This window comes from Triticum aestivum, chromosome 1D (assembly GCF_018294505.1).
Source record: "Triticum aestivum cultivar Chinese Spring chromosome 1D, IWGSC CS RefSeq v2.1, whole genome shotgun sequence".
In the NCBI taxonomy this organism is placed as follows: domain Eukaryota; kingdom Viridiplantae; phylum Streptophyta; class Magnoliopsida; order Poales; family Poaceae; genus Triticum; species Triticum aestivum.
The window spans coordinates 3,715,883-3,734,389 of record NC_057796.1 but is presented as its reverse complement, the minus strand read 5'-3'; the positions used below and the strand labels follow the sequence as shown (position 1 = coordinate 3,734,389).

The 18,507-nt window shown below is 49.3% G+C and overlaps 1 protein-coding gene and 1 pseudogene across 1 annotated transcript; both read right to left on the bottom strand.

Moving 5' to 3' along the window:
• Positions 1-4,926: 4,926 nt before the first annotated feature.
• On the bottom strand, positions 4,927-7,637 carry LOC123183462 (putative disease resistance protein RGA3; annotated as a pseudogene).
• Positions 7,638-9,896: 2,259 nt separating this feature from the next.
• Positions 9,897-13,186, bottom strand: LOC123161980 (indole-2-monooxygenase-like). Its single transcript, XM_044579785.1, has 3 exons — positions 12,719-13,186; positions 10,687-11,118; positions 9,897-10,550 (listed from the first exon to the last, which is right to left on the bottom strand). The coding sequence occupies exons 1-3, from the start codon at positions 13,064-13,066 to the stop codon at positions 9,897-9,899; spliced, it is 1,434 nt and encodes a 477-aa protein (XP_044435720.1). The 5' UTR covers positions 13,067-13,186.
• Positions 13,187-18,507: the final 5,321 nt, after the last annotated feature.

Here is an 18,507-nt window from a genome sequence, read left to right as displayed (position 1 = left end):
CCGGACATCAGTGTTGTATGTCGGGCGCCGCTTGCAGCACCCACGCAGGGCGTGTGCTGCTGTAAGTCGACAGTCGACGCTGGAAAACCATTGTTGAATGACTCATCGCGTGGTGCTGCAAACGGCGACAAGCCCACTATTGAAAATACTTATAGGTGGGGTCAAATTAGTGGTGGGCAAGGCTTGTAACCCTTCATTTATAAGTTTTCACAGCATTAGCCGTGGGGTTAGAAACATTAGTGGCGGGCAAGGACCAGAACCCAGAAACATTTAGCCAATGTACAAGCATAAGCATTCTGCAATAGTACTAATAGGCATGCATGGCACAACATGTAACAGGGTCTAAAACATATATTTCTGGGCTAAAAGAAAAATATGTAATAACTGAACTCGTACTTAAGAATTAATCAATATTGATTCCACCGAAGCATGCATGCCTCCTGGCTGCTAGTGCGGCATAACATAGAAACACGACTCTCGTGTGAAGAGCATTACTAATAACACTAGTCTATAAAAGCAGAGAGCTGACTGAGGCAGGGTGTGAAAGAAACATAGTAAGAAACATACCAAGGGTAAGTTCATCCTTGACAAGATGAGTATGCAAACTATCAACTGAAGCTGTGCCAAAAGTAATCAAAGGGCACAAAATCTTACATTATACTAGTACTACTCAACATCCTCAGCCTGCTCTTTTGCTTCCTGCATCTTGGGTCCTCCCTCGTAAGCAGCCAGCAAGTTATTCAGATATCAGACCGTCTCTGGGCTACATCGAGGAACAGACAGACGAAACTGAAGACTAACTGCTGTTGATCTACCCAAAGGGACAGCAGCAAACCAAATCCAGATCAGATAGATCGTCTTGGCTGGCCGGGGATGTGATTCAGCGATTGTCGACTCAACACTGTGTTTGTTGAGTGAAAAGAAAGAGAAAGGATTGGTTATCATAGTAGAGGATGGTGAGCTTTTGCGACTCGTCTGGCGACTCGCCGGGCGGCCCGCCTGGCAGCACCGCCCCACCCCGGGCGCCGCACTCCGCGCCGCTCCGGCCACCACAAAATCAACGGTCGTCACCAGCGCCTCGTCCCCCCCGCCGGTCGCCGTGGATGCTGGCTCCCGCCTTGGAGGTAAACCTCGTTCGCTCTCTAATGGTAGATCGATGCTTGCTCGCCCCTGTGCCTCGGTTCCACGTCCTGGTGTGGCTTTCCGTGTTGGCATAAGCCATGCCATGTGCGGTGGCGACTGGCGTCGGGTGCGCCAGATACGTGTTCGATTATGCGTGGGAGAGGCAGCCCGAGTCGTGTGTGCTGTGACAGTTCGTGCATGCATGTAGCTGGATTAGTGGTTGCAGGTGGTGACTGAGCCACACGGGTCATACGTGCATCTAGTCTAGGTAGTTAGTATGTGGATGCATGCATGGGCTGTTAGGGCATCTCCAGTGCAAGGCGCTTAATCAGGCGCTTCATCGATAATATAGTATTATTTCATTCCTAGCGCCCAGGTTAAGCGTCCCTTCTTCCAACGCTGGTAACCATGTACGAGCGCCATGCATGTAAAAAAAGAACGGGTGATTGGGCTAGCGCCCGACGACTCGTCTGGCATCGACGCCAGCCGAATTCCCAGATTCGGGTGGGAACTGAGCAAAACTACCAGGATTCCTACCCTGGCGCCTGCCTTAGCGCCGTGCGTTGTAAATGCCCTTAGCGTGTTAGCCGGCCAGTGGTGGTTGGATTACTACGTGTGTGCGTGACAGCGTGAGTTAGTGGCCGGTGTGATGGCCTGGTCGTGTGTGTGCGTCGGGTATAAAAGCGCCTGTGTACTGGTTGTGGAATGTGCCGGTGAAGCTCCCAGTCGTGATGTAGCCTGTATGCTGAATATAAAGAAGGCGTTTGGGCGTCGGGGAAAAAAATATGCTCCTTCTTCCACCTCCGTCCGGCGTGAGAGAGAGAGCGGCAACAACATTCCGTCAACATGTTCTCGCTTCCTTCCTCTCCCCCGTGTCTTACGACCTGGAGACCTGCCCTCAGCTCAGTCCTCCCAGCGTCTTGTGGGTCGTGGCTCCTTTCCCCGCACCGTGTTTCTCGGCCAGTGGGGTGGCCAATCTCCTCTCCTATTTCTTCTGCGGTCCTGACGAACGGCTTGCCGTCACTCCGGACCGCGCCCTGGTTTTCTCAGTTGCGGTGGCGAGCCCAGCCATCGCTGAGTTCCTCGTCGCCGTTGGGCCGGGGCTCTTGCACGCCATTATCCTTGCCCTGTTCGTCTCGCGGGATGGGGCCTACGCCGCCGCAGCCAAGGCTTGCGCGCGTGCTGCTAGGGGTGCGCGCCATCGCCAACTACCTAGAGTTACTCCACACGAGTCTAGGGTTAGGCGTCCTAGCCTTTTGGCCATTTGGTGCCCCGTCCCTTCCAGTATCAATTCCCTCGGTTTGCTCCCCCGGACCCCCGCCAACGTTTCGATCGCTCATTCGCTGAGAACCCCTGCTGAATCTCTCGCCCATCACGCGCCCGATCCTCTGACACCTTTGGTCGCGTCCGAGTGCGACAGGGGGAGTGTCGGTAGCGGCTGTCCGTGGCGCATTGACTGCGCGGAGCGCGACGGGTCCGCGGCGGAGGTCGCTCATGCGTTTACTTCCCCGTCTTTTGCGGGCAACGGTACATACAGGGACGCGCTTCTCTCTCCGGCTCGTGGTCATAAACCTCCCCGCACCTACCCATCCCACCTCTCTCGCTCTCTGGCTGTTATCGCTGTCTCTCCACTCGCCATTACGTCCGCTCCTGCCGCGACCCCGTTCGCTGTCGCCGTTGCCGCGTCTCGGGGCACCGCGCCGGCTCACCCCGCTGCGCCATGGCCACCCGCCGCTCGCTTCCCTCCCCCCTGCCGCTGTCGCCTCACCCCCGAGGCCGGCGTCCGCCCCCACTCACCCTCCCCCGCCGCCACCGCCCCCCGCCTGCCGCCCAGCTACCCCCTATCCCTCCGCTTGCCGCCGTGTGACCAGCCCTCCGGCGGCCACGGCCTTGTTCGGCGAGTTCGAGCTCGGTGAGCCAAGCTCCTCGGCTCCCGCATCGCCTCTGGCTAACAAAGAGCCCCGCTTTCACGACATCTCCACTTATGCTGTGGTGTCGTCGCCGCCTTCGTCTCCCATCCCTTCCTCGCTGCCGCGCCTGTGCTTGGGCTTGTCGCTCCAAGCGCGGTACTCGGTGGGGGCTCAGGGGCGGGCAACATTCCAACCTTTGTCACGGGCTCGACTGCCATCTCGGAGTCGTCTAGGTCTTCTGGGAGCTCCATTGCGGCGGAGTCCCTCCGCCCTGATGCGGTGGAGGTGTTTATGCAGGAGGGTGATTACACCGCGGCCCTGAGGCTCGCGGTTGTCACCATCGAGCCGCCGAACGCGTTCCACAACGACACGGCGGCGGTCCAAGCGGCTCTCCTCAGCGACATCGGCCACATCCTCCCGGAGACGATCCCGTCGTCGATCGGGTCCATGTATCTCCGCTTCGCATCTCCAGCGGACCACGAGGAAGCCATGCGGCACCAGCCATTCATGCACGAGGGTGCGCGCATCGACCTACACCGCGAGGAGTGGTACGGGCGTACGCATGTGCTTGCTAGGACGTGCGCCCTCCTAGCTGCCACCTGCTTCCCCGCCGAGCACCTCAACCGCGCTGGCATTTCGGCTGCGTTCGCCTCCTTTGGCAAGGTGCTGGAGATTGATCCTTTGGTGCTTGCGGGGAGGGACCTCGCCACTGTTCACGTGGTGGTCCGTCTCTGCAACCCTCGTGATGTCCATTGCGATGTCTGGCCGATCGGCAGCCGCTGAGGAGTGAGGGTGGTCTCTGTTTGGCCTGTCCGTGCCTGGGCGGCCGTGGACTCCTTCACCAGGGGCGGCGAATACCTCCCTTTCTTCCACGACCCGCCTCCTCCGTTCGCGCACAACCTGCCTGTCCTCCAGGGGACGCCTGCCGGGAGCGGGCGCGGCGGAGGCGTGCAGGCCCCTCATTTACACCATTTTTTGAAAATAAAAAGAGTGCATTAGTTTGGGCTGAACAAAGCCACATCCTTACAGTTCTTGGTAAAGGAACAATTTGTGTTTACCCAATAAAGCCATCTCTTCTCTACTACAGATTACAGCTCACATAATATGGATGACTCAGTACCAATTTACTGTGCAAGCACACCAACTTAATTCCATTGGTGCAGAAAAAAAAACATTGTTTCATCGCCATTACTATACAACATTAATCCGATCAATACGAGAATACCTCCCACAGACAAAAAAAGAGAGAAGAAATACACTGGATACTGAGTGGCGTTAAAGAATGCAGGAAGCAATAAGATAGCTCTGATCACTGTTTCTGCCAAAAGAAGCAGGAAAAGTAGTGTTTTTCCCCCAAAAGAAGCTGAAACACCCACTGGCTAAACTGCTGCTGGCCCTGTTGTACACACCCAGCAAAAGGACCAACAGCAAAGCAAATCCAGAGCGGATGGTCTCGGCCTGGGATGTGATTCAGCGATGCTCGACTCCACCACTGCAGGCCCCAACAATTCTCGATCTAGACTTCACTGCATACTATGCAATCTCGCCCTGCTCTTTCGGTTCTTGCCGCGAACATCCATCCATCCATGTCCTCCCTCAGCCACCAAGTTATTCAGATGCCTATAACACTGGGCTACAGCGAACAGGAAGGCTAAACTGCTGCTGGCCCTATTGTACACACCCAGCCAAAGGACCAGCAGCAAAACAAATCCAGAGCGGATGGTCTCGGCCTGGGATGTGATTCAGCGATGCCTGAGTCGACTCGGGCCAAGCAGTCCCACACCGCAGGCCCCAACAATTCTCGGTCTAGACTTCTAGAGCAAACTGCAGCAAACTAAAATACAGCTGTACAAGCAGTCACAAGCCCAGCATTCCCGAGGTAGCAGAGCAGCGATCAGGGATCAGGCCTATTATTCAAGAAACCCACAGCAACCTTCCGCAGGCTCCAAACTACAGAAGTGCAGGAAACGAAAGTTCCTCAACAGGTTGAAACTTTGGTTCATCCTGTGAAATGATCAAATGTATTTTTAGACAATAATTGATGACAAACTTGTTAGGAATGGGCAAATACATTCACAGGGGGGCCAAGGGCCAGTACATATACATGTGTATGATAAAGTGCAAGAGAGACTATACACATCTAACATCCCCCGCAAACTCATGGTGGATCAACAACACTGAGTTTGGAGAGAAGAAAACTATGCTGCGCTTGAGTCTGTGCCTTCGTGAAGAAGTCCGCCAACTGTAACTCAGAGGGCACATAGTGAAGAGCGAGAGTCTGATCCTGCACAGCAGCACGCACAAAGTGGGCATCCACACCGATGTGCTTGGTGAGCTCATGCTTCACCGGGTCACGCGCAATACTGATAGCACCAGTACTGTTTGACAATAAGGGAGTCGAGGTAGTAGCAGACACGCCAATGTCCTCAAGTAACCACCGCAACCAGATCACCTCAGCCGTCAGCATAGCCATGGCTCGCAACTCAGCCTCTGTACTCGAGCGAGAAACGGCAGTCTGTTTCTTTGTCTTCCAGGCAATAAGAAAGCCACCAAGAAAGACACAATAAGCAGACCGCGAGCGTCGATCAGAGGGATCACTAGCCCAGGTAGCATCAGAGTAGGCCTGGAGCTCAAGAGAGCTGGAGCGGGGAAAGAAAAGGCGCTGAGAGAGCGTGCCACGAAGGTATCGTAGAAGACGGAGGAGATGACTATAGTGGACAGAGGTGGGGGCTGAAATGAACTGACTCAGAATATGAACAGGATAGGAGATATCAGGACACGTAACAGCAAGATAGACAAGACTGCCAACAAGGTGACGATAGCGAGTGGGGTTAGGGAGAGGGTCACCATCAGAAGCACGAAGCTGAACGTTGAGTTCCATAGGAGTCACAACTGTGCGCTCATCACCGAGAGTAGCGCGAGCAAGAAGATCCTGAATATATTTTTCTTGGGAGATGTAGAAGCCATCAGAGGTCGAGGAGATCTCAATCCCAAGAAAATAGCAAAGTGGACCAAGATCAGTAATGAGGAACTGGTCGCGAAGGCGAGCCTTAACAAAGGCTATGTAGTCAGAGTCGTCACCGGTGATGATCATGTCATCAACATAGAGAACGAGCAGAGTCCGACCACGAGGAGACATGTGAACAAACAACGCGGGATCATGATCACTGGGCAAGAAGCTAGCGGCAGTCACCACAGAGGCGAAGCGCTCAAACCAGGCGCGAGGGGCCTGTTTAAGATCATAGAGGGAGCGGCGAAGTCGACAGACCAAACGGTTTCAAGACTATCTTCCTTGTGTTCTGGGATAAATCCATTGGCGTTCCATAGTCGGATCAACTTCGCCACATCAATCTTGCAATCTTGTAATCCTTGGGAAATACAGCACAGAAAGCAAAACACAGCTTCATGTGTGATGGCAAGTCGTTGTAGCTAAGCTTTAGTATTGGCAAAATTCCAGTTTCCTCGGTGCTAATACTGCTTCTAGATGATACAACCTTCCACTCTTCCACGCTGGTCCTGGTACAAAGTATAAAGCCCAGTGCAGTTGCAGCTAAAGGAGAGCCACGACATCTCTTCACAATCTCACCAACTATCTCAAGTAGTTCCGGAGGCTTTTCATTTTTTGAACTGAATGCTCTAGCCTCAATAATTTCTTTTATGAAGCTATCCCCCAAAGCATTGAGACGGTAGACCCAATCAGCACCCATTATTTGAGCAAGTTTTCTTATCACGGGTTGTTGTGAGCAGGACACTACCCTTGGCACACTGCTTAAGATGGTCCTTAAGCCTTTCCCACTTATGGACCTCTCTGTTCCAGACATCATCCAATACAAGGAGATACCTCTGCCCAATGAGCAATTTCTGAAGTCTATCCAATGGTGATTTATCTGTATTCTTATTTTTCTTGGGAGATGCTTCAACTATACTCTTAGCCAAGGAGTTCACATCAAAATAATCAGAGACACAGACCCCAAAGCGTCAACTGAATATCCTTCTGAATTTTAGGTTCATTGTATATAAGCTGCGCTCACCAAGTAGTATATCAACAATATTTTTCTTATCTTCTTCTCTGGATCTGCTGGCCATTTCTTGTGCGTCCATGATGACATAATCTGTCTGCCACCACTCTTTGAACATTGGCAGCTGTGGCCGGTACTTGAACCGAAAGGCTTGCATCTCTGCGACGAGGACCTCAACGGCCCGCACAATCTGGCAAAGCTTGCGAGCCATTTTGTAACGGAACATGATACGGTTGTTAGTAGGGAGGAGTTTTATCACATCGAAGCCAAGCTTAGTGTAGTGCCCCTTTTTCTTGGCTTCACGGTGGAGTGCTTCATACTTGAATTCGTCGAGGACTTCATGTGCCTCATATGTCACCGTCTTGAGCTCCTCGAGCCAGGCTTTCGCCCCTTCTCTGTGGGCCGTCGCCTGCTCCTCGGCATCAGTGATGACATCAAGAATAGCCGGAAGCTTGCGTTTGAGAATTTTGTGTTGCTTTTGCAATCCCTCCATCACATTATATTGGTCCAGGAGGTAACTAGATGCCTTGTTCATCAGCATGGACACTAGTGGCGGAATCGCAATGGTCGCCAGCAGCTGTGCCATTGGAAGGTTCAAAAGTAATTCCCGCAGCTCATGTGGCACACCACAAGTACACTGTAGAATAGTCAGTGGAGAAGAGATGGTGTGAGCAAGACGTATGTAGAGCTCGAGACCTGTATTTTAACTAATCACAAATTGACAATCCGCTCTCGCAACCTTAGTTACCTGAAGCCACCATGACTTGCACGTGGACACTGAGCAGGAGCAGCAGCAGCTCAGTCGTTGCAGAGGCAGCAGCACTAGCAGAAGCAGGTGGTTACTCCTGTGAAGTTGTGGCAGGACTGCAGGCAGGAGGTTACTAGATAGATGACTCTTGCGTGGCCTTCCTCTCTCTGTGTCTCAGCCACTCATAGAGATGCTTCTGAAGCACCTGCTCAAACCGCTATAGCTGGGGTATAGCCGGCTATTTAAATACTTTGTCTCTGGCAGCCATCTGTTAAGGACAGTAACAGTGGTAGACAATGAAAGTCTACATGTAGGGAATGTCTAAATAGAAATGTAGAATCAAGGGGGGCCCACCTCTCTTGCTGTTTGCAAACGGTCTGGACCTGTCCCACGGAACTACCATTTTGAAAAGAGTGACAGAAAACTACCAAATTTTTCTAATTTTATGACTAAAAACTACCGCTTTTAGGTAATGACTATTTTAGACGATTTAAACGTGTTTATGACAGGCGGGGCCCATCTGTCAGGGCTGATGTGGCGTGAAGGTCAACTTCGTTTATTTCGACCGTTATTACAGGAGGGGCCCACACGTCAGCGTCAACCTCCTCCTTCTTCCTCCTCTCTCTGTGGCATTTTCCCGAACAACTCGTGTGCACCTGCGCGCCACCCCTGCCGCCGTCCATCGGGCTCAGCAGGGAGGGCCCGATGTCGCGCCCCCGCGCAGCAGCTGAACCCGCCGCCCTCCATATGGCTTAGCAGGGAGGGCCAGGTGTCGGGCCACCTCCCCCCCGCCCCCCCGCAGCAGCTGAACCCGCCGCCCGTGCCCGGCTCCGGCGCATCGTGCGGGGTTGCTCCGTCGTCGAGGTCAGCAGAGAGGGCCCGAAATTGCGCCCCGCGCAGCAGCTGGACCCGCCGCTCGTGCCCGGTGCCGCGCCCCGTGGAACAGCAGTTGGCCCTGCCGCTTCCTCGCACCGGCCCCGAAGCAGCCGCCCCTGCCGGACGCCGGCGTGGGGGAACTCGCGCCGGACCTCGAGCCCTTCCTGACGTAGCCGCGCCTGCCAGGTTCCCGCCGACGAGCTTCCACGCGCCGGCACTCGTCGTCCGCCTCTCCTATGAAGTTTATTTGACGCCACGTCAGCGCTGACAGATGGGCCCCGCCTGTCATAAACACGTTTAAATTGTTTAAAACGGTCATTATCTGGAAGTGGTATTTTTTTGTCACAAAATTAGAAATTTTTGATAGTTTTTTATCACTTTTTTTTAAAGTGGTAATTCTGTGGGATGCAAACCCCTGAAGTGGTAGTTTTTTGTCAATCACTCGTCCAGATAGCAAGGAAGACGAACAAGGTAGAGAAAGATGCGGATCGACAAAGTTTGTGTTGGGCTTGTAATTTGGGCGTCTCAGAAAATGAAGTCCAGACTGACAAATCCTCCTTACGGGCTTATACATTCTTTTTTACACATAACATAGTTCGTAATACGATTTTGAAAATCCAAAAGAACAATTTCGGGACCCAAATAAAGAATTCACGGTCTATGATTGGAAAGCCATTATTATTATTATTATTATTATTATTATTATTATTATTACATCTAGATTCATACACCACCTACCGACAACTACAAGAACTGAAGCGAGCCGAAGGCACGCCGCCGTCATCACCCCTCCCTCGTGAAGTCAGGCAAAACTTGTTGTAGTAGACAGTCGGAAAGTCGTCGTACTAAGACCGCATAGGACCAGCGCAACAGAAGAGTAACCGTCGTCAATGAAGACTAGTGTAGATCGGAAGGATCCAACCAGAAGACACATGAATGTAGACAAACGACGAATAGATCTGAGTAGATCCACCAAAGATAGATCCGCCAGAGACACATCTTGACACGCCGACCGACCATGCTAGACCATGGAGGCATGGTCGTGGGACATCGGCAGACACCGGATGACAACAACTTTTATTGTTGTGATGTTGCATCCTCTTGGTGCAGAGGTTGGAGGATCAAACAAGAAGTGTTTATTTTAATTTTTCAACAAAAACACAAGGTTATGTTTCCACTTTATTACACTTAATATACATTTCAGAAAAGATGATGGTGCTATTATGGTGCAATATCCAATCCATGTAGGTGGCTAGATAACTTGGGAATTAAGAGAAGCTTCTCCCTTCTGCGCACCGTTAGCCCAAACACCTCCGTCATATCAACATCATTTGGTTCCAACCCTTGGGGTAGCTCCCAATCAAAATAGTACATAAGTGTCGCCAACATGATCTCTATGCTGTCAATCGCAAAGTTGATTCCAGGGCACATCCTTCGTCCTGCCCCAAATGGCAAGAATTGGAAATCATTTCCCTTGAAATTGACACGTGCTGCATTGCCGTCGCCTAGAAACCTTTCAGGCATGAATTCATCTGCGTCCTCCCAGGAGCTCGCGTCTCTGCCAATAGCCCAAGCATTAACAAATATTTGTGTGCCACTCGGAACTGTGTAACCATCGATGCAACAATCAGCCATTGCAAGATGCGGAGAAAGGAGAGGCGCCACAGGATGTAGCCGGAGCGATTCTTTTATGATTGCTTTCAGGTAAATCATGCTGTTATGGTTGACTTTGGTGAATGCTCGTTCTCCTCGATGTATGATGTTACTCCTGACCTCGTCTTGTAACTTCCACATCATGTGTGGCCTCTTTACAAGTTCAACAAGGGTGAACTCAAGGGTTTGAGATGATGTGCTTGTTGCTCCAAAAAATATGTCCTGAGAATATTAACAAGAAATCTGTTAGATCAACCTAGCCAAATCTACATGTACTGTCTCCGCTATGAAATGATGGTGTGCATGACATGTGTAATTATTTTATTTAGAGACTACAGCCGGAAGCATGGATGCTTACTGTCAGCATAGCAATGATGTGCTCTCTGGTTAGATCATACTCTTGTTGAACAGATAGCAGAACATCGATAAAATCAGCACCCTCTTTCTGATCAGACATCGCGCTGTCCTTGCTATCATGGTCATCAATCACCTTTTCAAGTAGATCAGCCCATCTCTTCTTCAGTCTCTCGGCTTTTGCACAGACAACCCACTTCAGCACGCTAACCTTAGCCAGGACAGGGAAGTACTCCTCAAGGATGAATCCTCCTAGCAGTCGTGTGCTATCATTGATCAGGTCCTGGAACAGTTTGTTACGCCCTTCTTTTCGGAAGAACTTGCCTGATATAGCGCGACATGCAATGTCATTTGTGAACGAGCTTAGCAGCTCACTCATGTCCACTGTTGAACCTGTTGCGACTGCCTCATTGATCTTGGCCATGGCAATGCTCACCTATCATTCATATGTTAAGCCGTCAGGGCTAGCTAATTTTTGACAGCTATTAGCCTCTACAAAATGAAATTTATTCCTTCTTGAGGTCTTTTTTAATCGTCATGGAAAGTAAGATATGCATACAAACTATGGCTAGAATACATAACCAAGATCTGAGACTTAAAATAAACAATTACAATGACCTATTTCCCCCCAACCTATCTAGAACCCAGCCCGCAGGCTCGGCAACCTCCATGCCTACTTCTCTATTTCTATCTATACTACTTAAAATGACGTATAGTTCCCTTTCCTGTCAGGCAAAATGCGTCATCCAACCATATGTAGCATTCTTCGTCCCTCTCTCTGTTTTGATTTTTTCCCTCGTATCTTTAGTTTTTTCCCCACCTATTTTCCTTGAAAATATTTTTACTTAATTATGCCATCTTTTATTGGTTTTTTTCTCCAATAAGTTTTTAGCAAATAAAATCCTAAAATTTATTTAGTTAGGTAAATCACGGGAATGGCTTAATAAACATTTATTTACATGACCAATATGAGCAGGTAAATCATGGGTTAACATATTTATAGAATATTTACTCCGTTGCAACGCACGGGCAATTATGTAGTCAGCAGAAAAACTAGGGACTAGTAATTCAAAGTTGTAACCTGGAGCATGACAGATGAAAAACAAATATATTAACAGTTTTTAGCTACATTATTAAAATGGCAAATACCATGTCCATATAAAGATATAACCTTCGGTCCAAGAAATGTTTAGTTTTGTGGCATGTGTATACAGAAAGGGATGTGAAAAGATCCGCCGGGTTGCGAGCTTTCGGATCCGGCGTAATCTTGTGGCTTAGCACTGTCCTCACTTTTGCAACAAAAGTCATGTTGCGTGTTCCCTTTTGCGACGCATGCCCGGTTGCAAAAACATTTGAAATAAAGATTGTGTTGCAGATTTTCTTTCTGCAACAGAGGTCTAATTGCAAAAAAAAATTACGTCTTTACTTTTTTGCAACATAGGTGTTGCTTCAGGAGGAACTTTTGCAACACAGGTGATGTTGAAGAAAAAATTACAACAGAAGTATAGTTGCAATAATGCTGGAGAATACTGTGGTGCGGTGCGCAGGCCACACACAGGACACGCGTCACGCGCTGCAGGCGGCTGATGGCCTGTGCTGGATCTCCTAATGTTGCTTTTACAGATCTTGTTATTTATTTATTTATTTTTCAGAGCACACAATATACCTTTTCTTGATGAAAACACGAACATGTATGTTGTATTTTAAAAAAAAATTATTGAGTTTTCGGAGATCTTTATTAATATAATTGTTAGGGTCCATCTTGCGACCCGCATTCTTCCTTTGGCCAGCGCCGTCCCCTATTGCAAGTTGCACCCATTCGGTCAATTGTTCTGAAGCACTACGTCCCCTGCATGCCTGTCAGCTCTTCCCTAACATTTTTGACCGAGATACAACGGTACCACTGCCTGGCCTACTGGACAATTACGCGCTCTCTAATCCTGTTGAGCAATTGAGTACATTTTTTTAATGGAGCAGTCAAGTCGTCCGTTGAATACCATGTCCGGCATAAACGACCAAATAGGCTCATAAATTACCTCCTCCTCACAGGCGCTGCGGAACGACTGCACCTTTTTGACACTCAGAAGGTGGGTGGTGACGAGCTTCCTTGTCTGCCGCCAGTACTCACCGTAGGGTGCGAAGCCAACGTCCAACATGCCGTACATCATGATATCGGCGACAACGGAGTGTGGCCGCGATGCGAAGATGTGGTCGTGCGTGCGCAGCACCGCCTCAGCGGCACGCGGTGACGACACGATGAGAGTAGGCACGGCGCCGAGCCGGAGGAGCATGAGGTCGGGGCCATGCTTCCTCGCGAGATCACGGAGGCAGACGTGCGGTATGGAGCCGACAAGGTGGAGATGGCCGATGATGGGCAGCGCCATGGGTGAAGGTGGGAGACGGCGATTTACCTGCTGCCTGTCTGCTCTCTTTGCAGCGAACCTAGTCAACGAGTAGTGTACAAGCACGAGCACAAAGAGGAAGAAGAGCAAGAGAAACCATTCTCGTGGAGACGTTCCTTGCAGGAGGTGGTGCACTAGGTCTTTCATGATGTTCGTACGCCAGCTCCGTAGGAGTTGAGCTGTGAAACAGACTAGTTTATCATCTACTAGCTAACTCTTGCTTGTGAAATCGCAGGGGTAGTATCTTATTTTATACTACAAATATAGGGCTGCGCCACTAGTCTTCAACTTGTTGGGCTCATACACGTAGGCAACAAACCATCATATTCCAAAGTAAAGAAACATTATCGTAAAAATTTCTATTCCATGCACCAAATCACACCTCTTTTTCTATAGGAATTCAGATACATGACATCTCACTTCGTATGATTTTCTTAGGTCTTAATCTTAGAATAAAAATATCTTAGGAAGAGGAAAGTCATAGAAAATTAGGTGACATGTATCTCAATTCCTATAAGAAAAGAGATGAAATTTGATTCATGGACTGGACCGACTACCGAGTTTTTTTTTAGACAAGGAGGAGGACCCCCAGCCTCTACATCTGGGCGATGCATACGGCCACTTTATTAATTTTTCTCACAAGACCTTACAAAGTCATACAATAGTAAGACTAAAGCCACCATCTAAGCAACAACTGTCGCTACTCCTTTCCAATTGATGAAGGAGCGCTGATAGTCTGGGCCTAATATCAAACAGACATCGCAGCCAAACCTAAACATCTAAAACCTGAGGTCCCAACCAGGACGCCTGCCGGGTATGGGGCACCTACCAGTCCGGCGCACTCCTCAACCAGGACGCCTGCCGGGTATGAGGCCGCCGCAACCACCTGCCACCAATCCATCTTCAGTCCTGTACTACTGCACCACCTTGCCCAGCCTCTCTGCCAACGACGCCACCACAAGGCCTAATAACGTCACCCTCCTGTGCGAGTCCCACGCCACACATCGGGCGCCGAGTCTCCACTGCGCCACGCCGCCAAGAATCGCCATCATTAATGTGCAGGATGAATCACCGCTCCACCAATTATTCCGTCCACTGGTCCCTCGAGCCCGTGAACACCTCCAAGAATGACGCCACAAGAGGGAAACGACACAATAATGCCGCCGTCATCCGATCTACTGATCTAGAGTTTTCCCCGGAGGTAGCAGATAGTGGCCTGGAACTTCTCAGTAGCGATGCCTTCAATAAGGGAACGACACCAAATAGTGCCGCCATCGCCGGCCTCAGCAGCAGCCGCGAGCAGGTCTTCACCCAGATCTGTTCCAATGGCCTCCATCAATCGTCTTGTGCACGGATCGTCCACCACCGCGGCGGCCGCGTCGTCCATCGCGAGTCCACAGCCGCTGTCACAGTCCTCCGACGTCCGGGGCCGCCGCCCCGGGATCCAGCCCTCGCTGGCCTACCGCCGCACGCTCGATGCGCATCGGACCGGGACGGCGCCGGCCGCGACCAGGCCCCGACCAGATCTGGAAAGAGGAATCACCCTCCACCACAGCATCTAGCAACGCGCCGGAGCATCCAAGCGCCACCAGCCCCCGGCCTGCGCCCGCCACGGAGCCCCGCACCCCTAGGTCGCCGCGCCCGCAAGTCCAAATCGAAGCTCCCGCGGCCCTCCTCCAGCCGCTAGATGCTCCCAAGACGAGAGGGAAGAAGAGACCTAGGGGAAACGCCCCGCCGCCGCCGTCACTGGAGCCCGCCTGGGCTTCGCCGGCGGCGCATCAGGCGGCGGCGCGACGAGGGAGGAGAAGGGGAGGGCGGTGGGTGTCGCTGGGAGTCGCCCCCATGTCACTAGAGGAGGGCGACGCGGGGGCATCTCCTTTCCTACGATCCTGTTGCAATGTAGGAGTGATTGGTGGTTAGTAGCAAACCCGAACGACTGCATACTTGCGAGGGGAGCGATGCATGCACGCGTGAAGCTCCAGCGGCCGGGACTGCATTTTTAAACATAGATGCATATAACAAGAAAACTGATGATGTAGACAAATATTCCTTCAAAATGTTTTGTAGCTCAAATCTCCGGTTTGATTAAAAAACCGTTTTCGCATAAAGAAAACGCTGCGATGAGATCGTCAAAATTAAATCTCATGCTGGTATGTTTTGACGACTTCTTTAGGTCAAAAGTTCTGATCTACATAAACTATCACGGTGTTTACAATGAGGTTACTGGGTATGTTTCAACTATTTTTTAAGTGCGTCAATTTTACCTTGATACTTGTAAGTAAATTATGAGGTCTACAATACCACTGCCTATCATTGATGCCATGCCTGGCCGTAAGGTGAGGTCCATGTGCTGAGACGACATGACCCACTTATAAAAACAAACTTTATTGGATTTGTATTTGAAAGAGATTTCTTATGATATAATTTTTATGACATATAGTTTATATTTTATTAGATGAATTCATGGTCAAACTTTGACCAAAAATAAAAGAAGGCCTCATATATATCCGGATGGAGTAGTACTAATGCTGCCCACTGTAGAAGTTTTATCCCAACTGAATAAACGTGGCAGGAGAGAGGTTGCCCGGAGATACTAATGCCGTTCGGTTCTGCTGTTACGCGAGGACGCAAATGTCCTTTTTCTCAGTCTGCAAAAGAGGACACGCGTGTCCTAAAGCGGCTGGACGAACGCGTCACAGCACGACAAGTCCATTAATTAACGTGGCGTAGCACGTGATAGCATTAGGGTGCACCATATTCCAAGCGATGCCGTACTTGGTGACTAGGTGAATGCAGCACTTACACGGCACGTAAGTTTTGATGGATGGATCAATGATCTTAACTGTAGATTGGATGTGTACTGCTTGAGTTGAATTTAGTTTTTTTTTGACAAAGCTTCTGATCTATTCATCTTCGGTCATGACAGTACAACGAACACCAGAAATAACAAAAATTACATGTGGGTCCACCTAGCAACGATTACAAGCACTGTGGCGCGTCGAAGGTGCGCCGCCGTCATCGCCTCTTCCTCGTCGGAGCCGGGTAAAGTTGTTGTAGTAGATAGTCGAGAAGTCGTCATCCTAAGGTCCCATAGGACTAACGCAGTAAAACAACAACCACCGCCAATAAAAAGTAACGTATATCGGAAGAATTCAACTTGAAAAACATAAACATAGAGCAGATCGGAGCAAATTCATCAATGATAGATCCGCAAGAGATACACCTTCACACGCCCACCGGCGATACTAGACACACCACCGGGACGGGGCTAGGCAAGGAGAATCTTATTCCATCTTGAGGGAGCTGTCGCCATCTTGTCTTCCTGAGCAGGACACAAAACCTAACAAAAGTCGAAGGAACATCTAAAAACAGAGCTCTTCCACCAGCAAGAGCCAGTATCCACCACGCCGTCATGAACCTAAGGCCACTAGAGACGAGACGGACCTGCGGCGGCGCCAGCGAGAGACGGAGGAACCTTATGCTTTTCTTAGGCGAGGTTAGCAGGAAAGTTGTTATGATTCCATGGAACAGGAAACCGATGACTGCTCGGTTTATTGCAGGCAATCGGAATAAAGCCTTCACAGAGTGCACATCACACCAAACTAAGCTATGATTAAAGCGCCACAAGACATACAAGAATGCATATTCGAGTCAAACGTACGGTTGGTGGTAATGATGTGTGGTAATATCGCTGCTAATGAATGGTGTGTGTGGGACGAAGAGATTCGTTGCCCAAGCTCAGCTCCACCCCCGATTAATAGAAAATTCAAAACAAATACTAAAACAAATAATATAATAATTCAAAAAAGTCAATTATTTTAGAATGAAAGAATTTGGTACGCTCCATATTTTAGATCATTTGGGCATCCGAGTAGCTCTCAGCAAAAAAGGAAATTTTGGGGTATGCGATTTTTTACTATTCATGTATTGTTCCGGTCCAATTTGTCTTTTTTTGCTGAGAGCTACTCATATGTCAAAATGATTTGCAATTTAGAGCGCAACTCATGCATCAAATTATCATTCATGCAAAAAACGTTCGGATTTTTTATACTTTTTTAGTATTTTCTTTTCACCGAATGCAGATGAGTCTGGCCTCAGAAATGGATATTCGGGGTGTTTGGAGAATGCTATGGATTCGAGCTCTGTTTTCCTCACGGTACTTAAACGTGTGGTTTCTGAACCCATTGAAATGACCAAAGAATCACACTATTTCGACTTTGCAAGTCCTTGGGAACTGTGTAGCAGCGGATAATTCAGAAGAGAGGAGGAAGCGGAATTGAAAACACCCTCAATGCCGCTTCCTCCTCTCTTCTGCCTCAATGCCGCTTCCTCCTCTCTTCTGAATTATCCCCTGCTACACAGTTTTCAAGTATGATCGTGAAGAACTCGAAACCTTCCAAGTCGTACTCCAGTGTGGCAGAGCGTAGCCTGCGGTGGCGGCTTCCCCCATCTCTGATAAGCAGCAGAAGTGACCAATTACTGCCCTTACAACATTGTCATATAACATTACAGCAGAAGAAGTTTTGAGCAGAAGATAATCAACTACAATTAATTAGTTTGGTAGGTTAGTTGGCAATAGTTGGAACAGAGCCAAGTTTTTAGACATGAAAGAAAACTGAGGAAAAAAAAGCAATGCACTTGTGCTCAACAACATCAACAACACTTAATTAATTTCGTAGGTTAGTTGGCAATGGCAATTGACACCCTTTAAAACCAGAGATTTTTTAGACATGAAAGAAAACTGAAAATGTTGAAAAACAGAGCATGGTAATCTAAAAAACAGAGCATATTTTAGGTGGCTCTAGGTTGACATACTAGAGCTGAGCACAAGATTTATTAGTAGCATGTTATTCAATATATTCTTGATCATCAAATGAAAGAGAATATATATCGTCACCATGCCTATATGGCTCAATTTGTAAATCAGCCATAAACCCCCGCGGAACTACTCTCATTGCACTAAACGGAAATTTACTAGGTGACATGGCAAAAATTTCAGGAACAAAGCAGATTTGATGTTGTGGTCCATGGCAGTTTTCTGCACGAACTGTTCTAAATCAAGTGTGTTATCCTCATTTTTATTCTAAGTGTGGCAGTGTTTACCTACAACATGGCAATTTCACACAATCTCCTGTCGGCTACATGAAACTTAAAAACAAACAAACAGAAAGTAAAGCTAAACTAAATGTCAATTTTTCATCTTCTTCTTCCTCCTGTCGGCTAATCCTAAACAAACACAAAGTAAACCTCAACCTAAACCTAAACAGAGAGAGAGAGAGAGAGAGAGAGAGAGAGAGAGGAGGGATGGAAGAGGGATGGGTGGCGCACCTCGGTGTTGGGGATGGCCGGGGTCGGGGTCGCAGGCATAGGGGGTTGGGCGTCCTTCTCGGGGGAGGAGCCAGGCCAGGGGGTCGATGGTGACG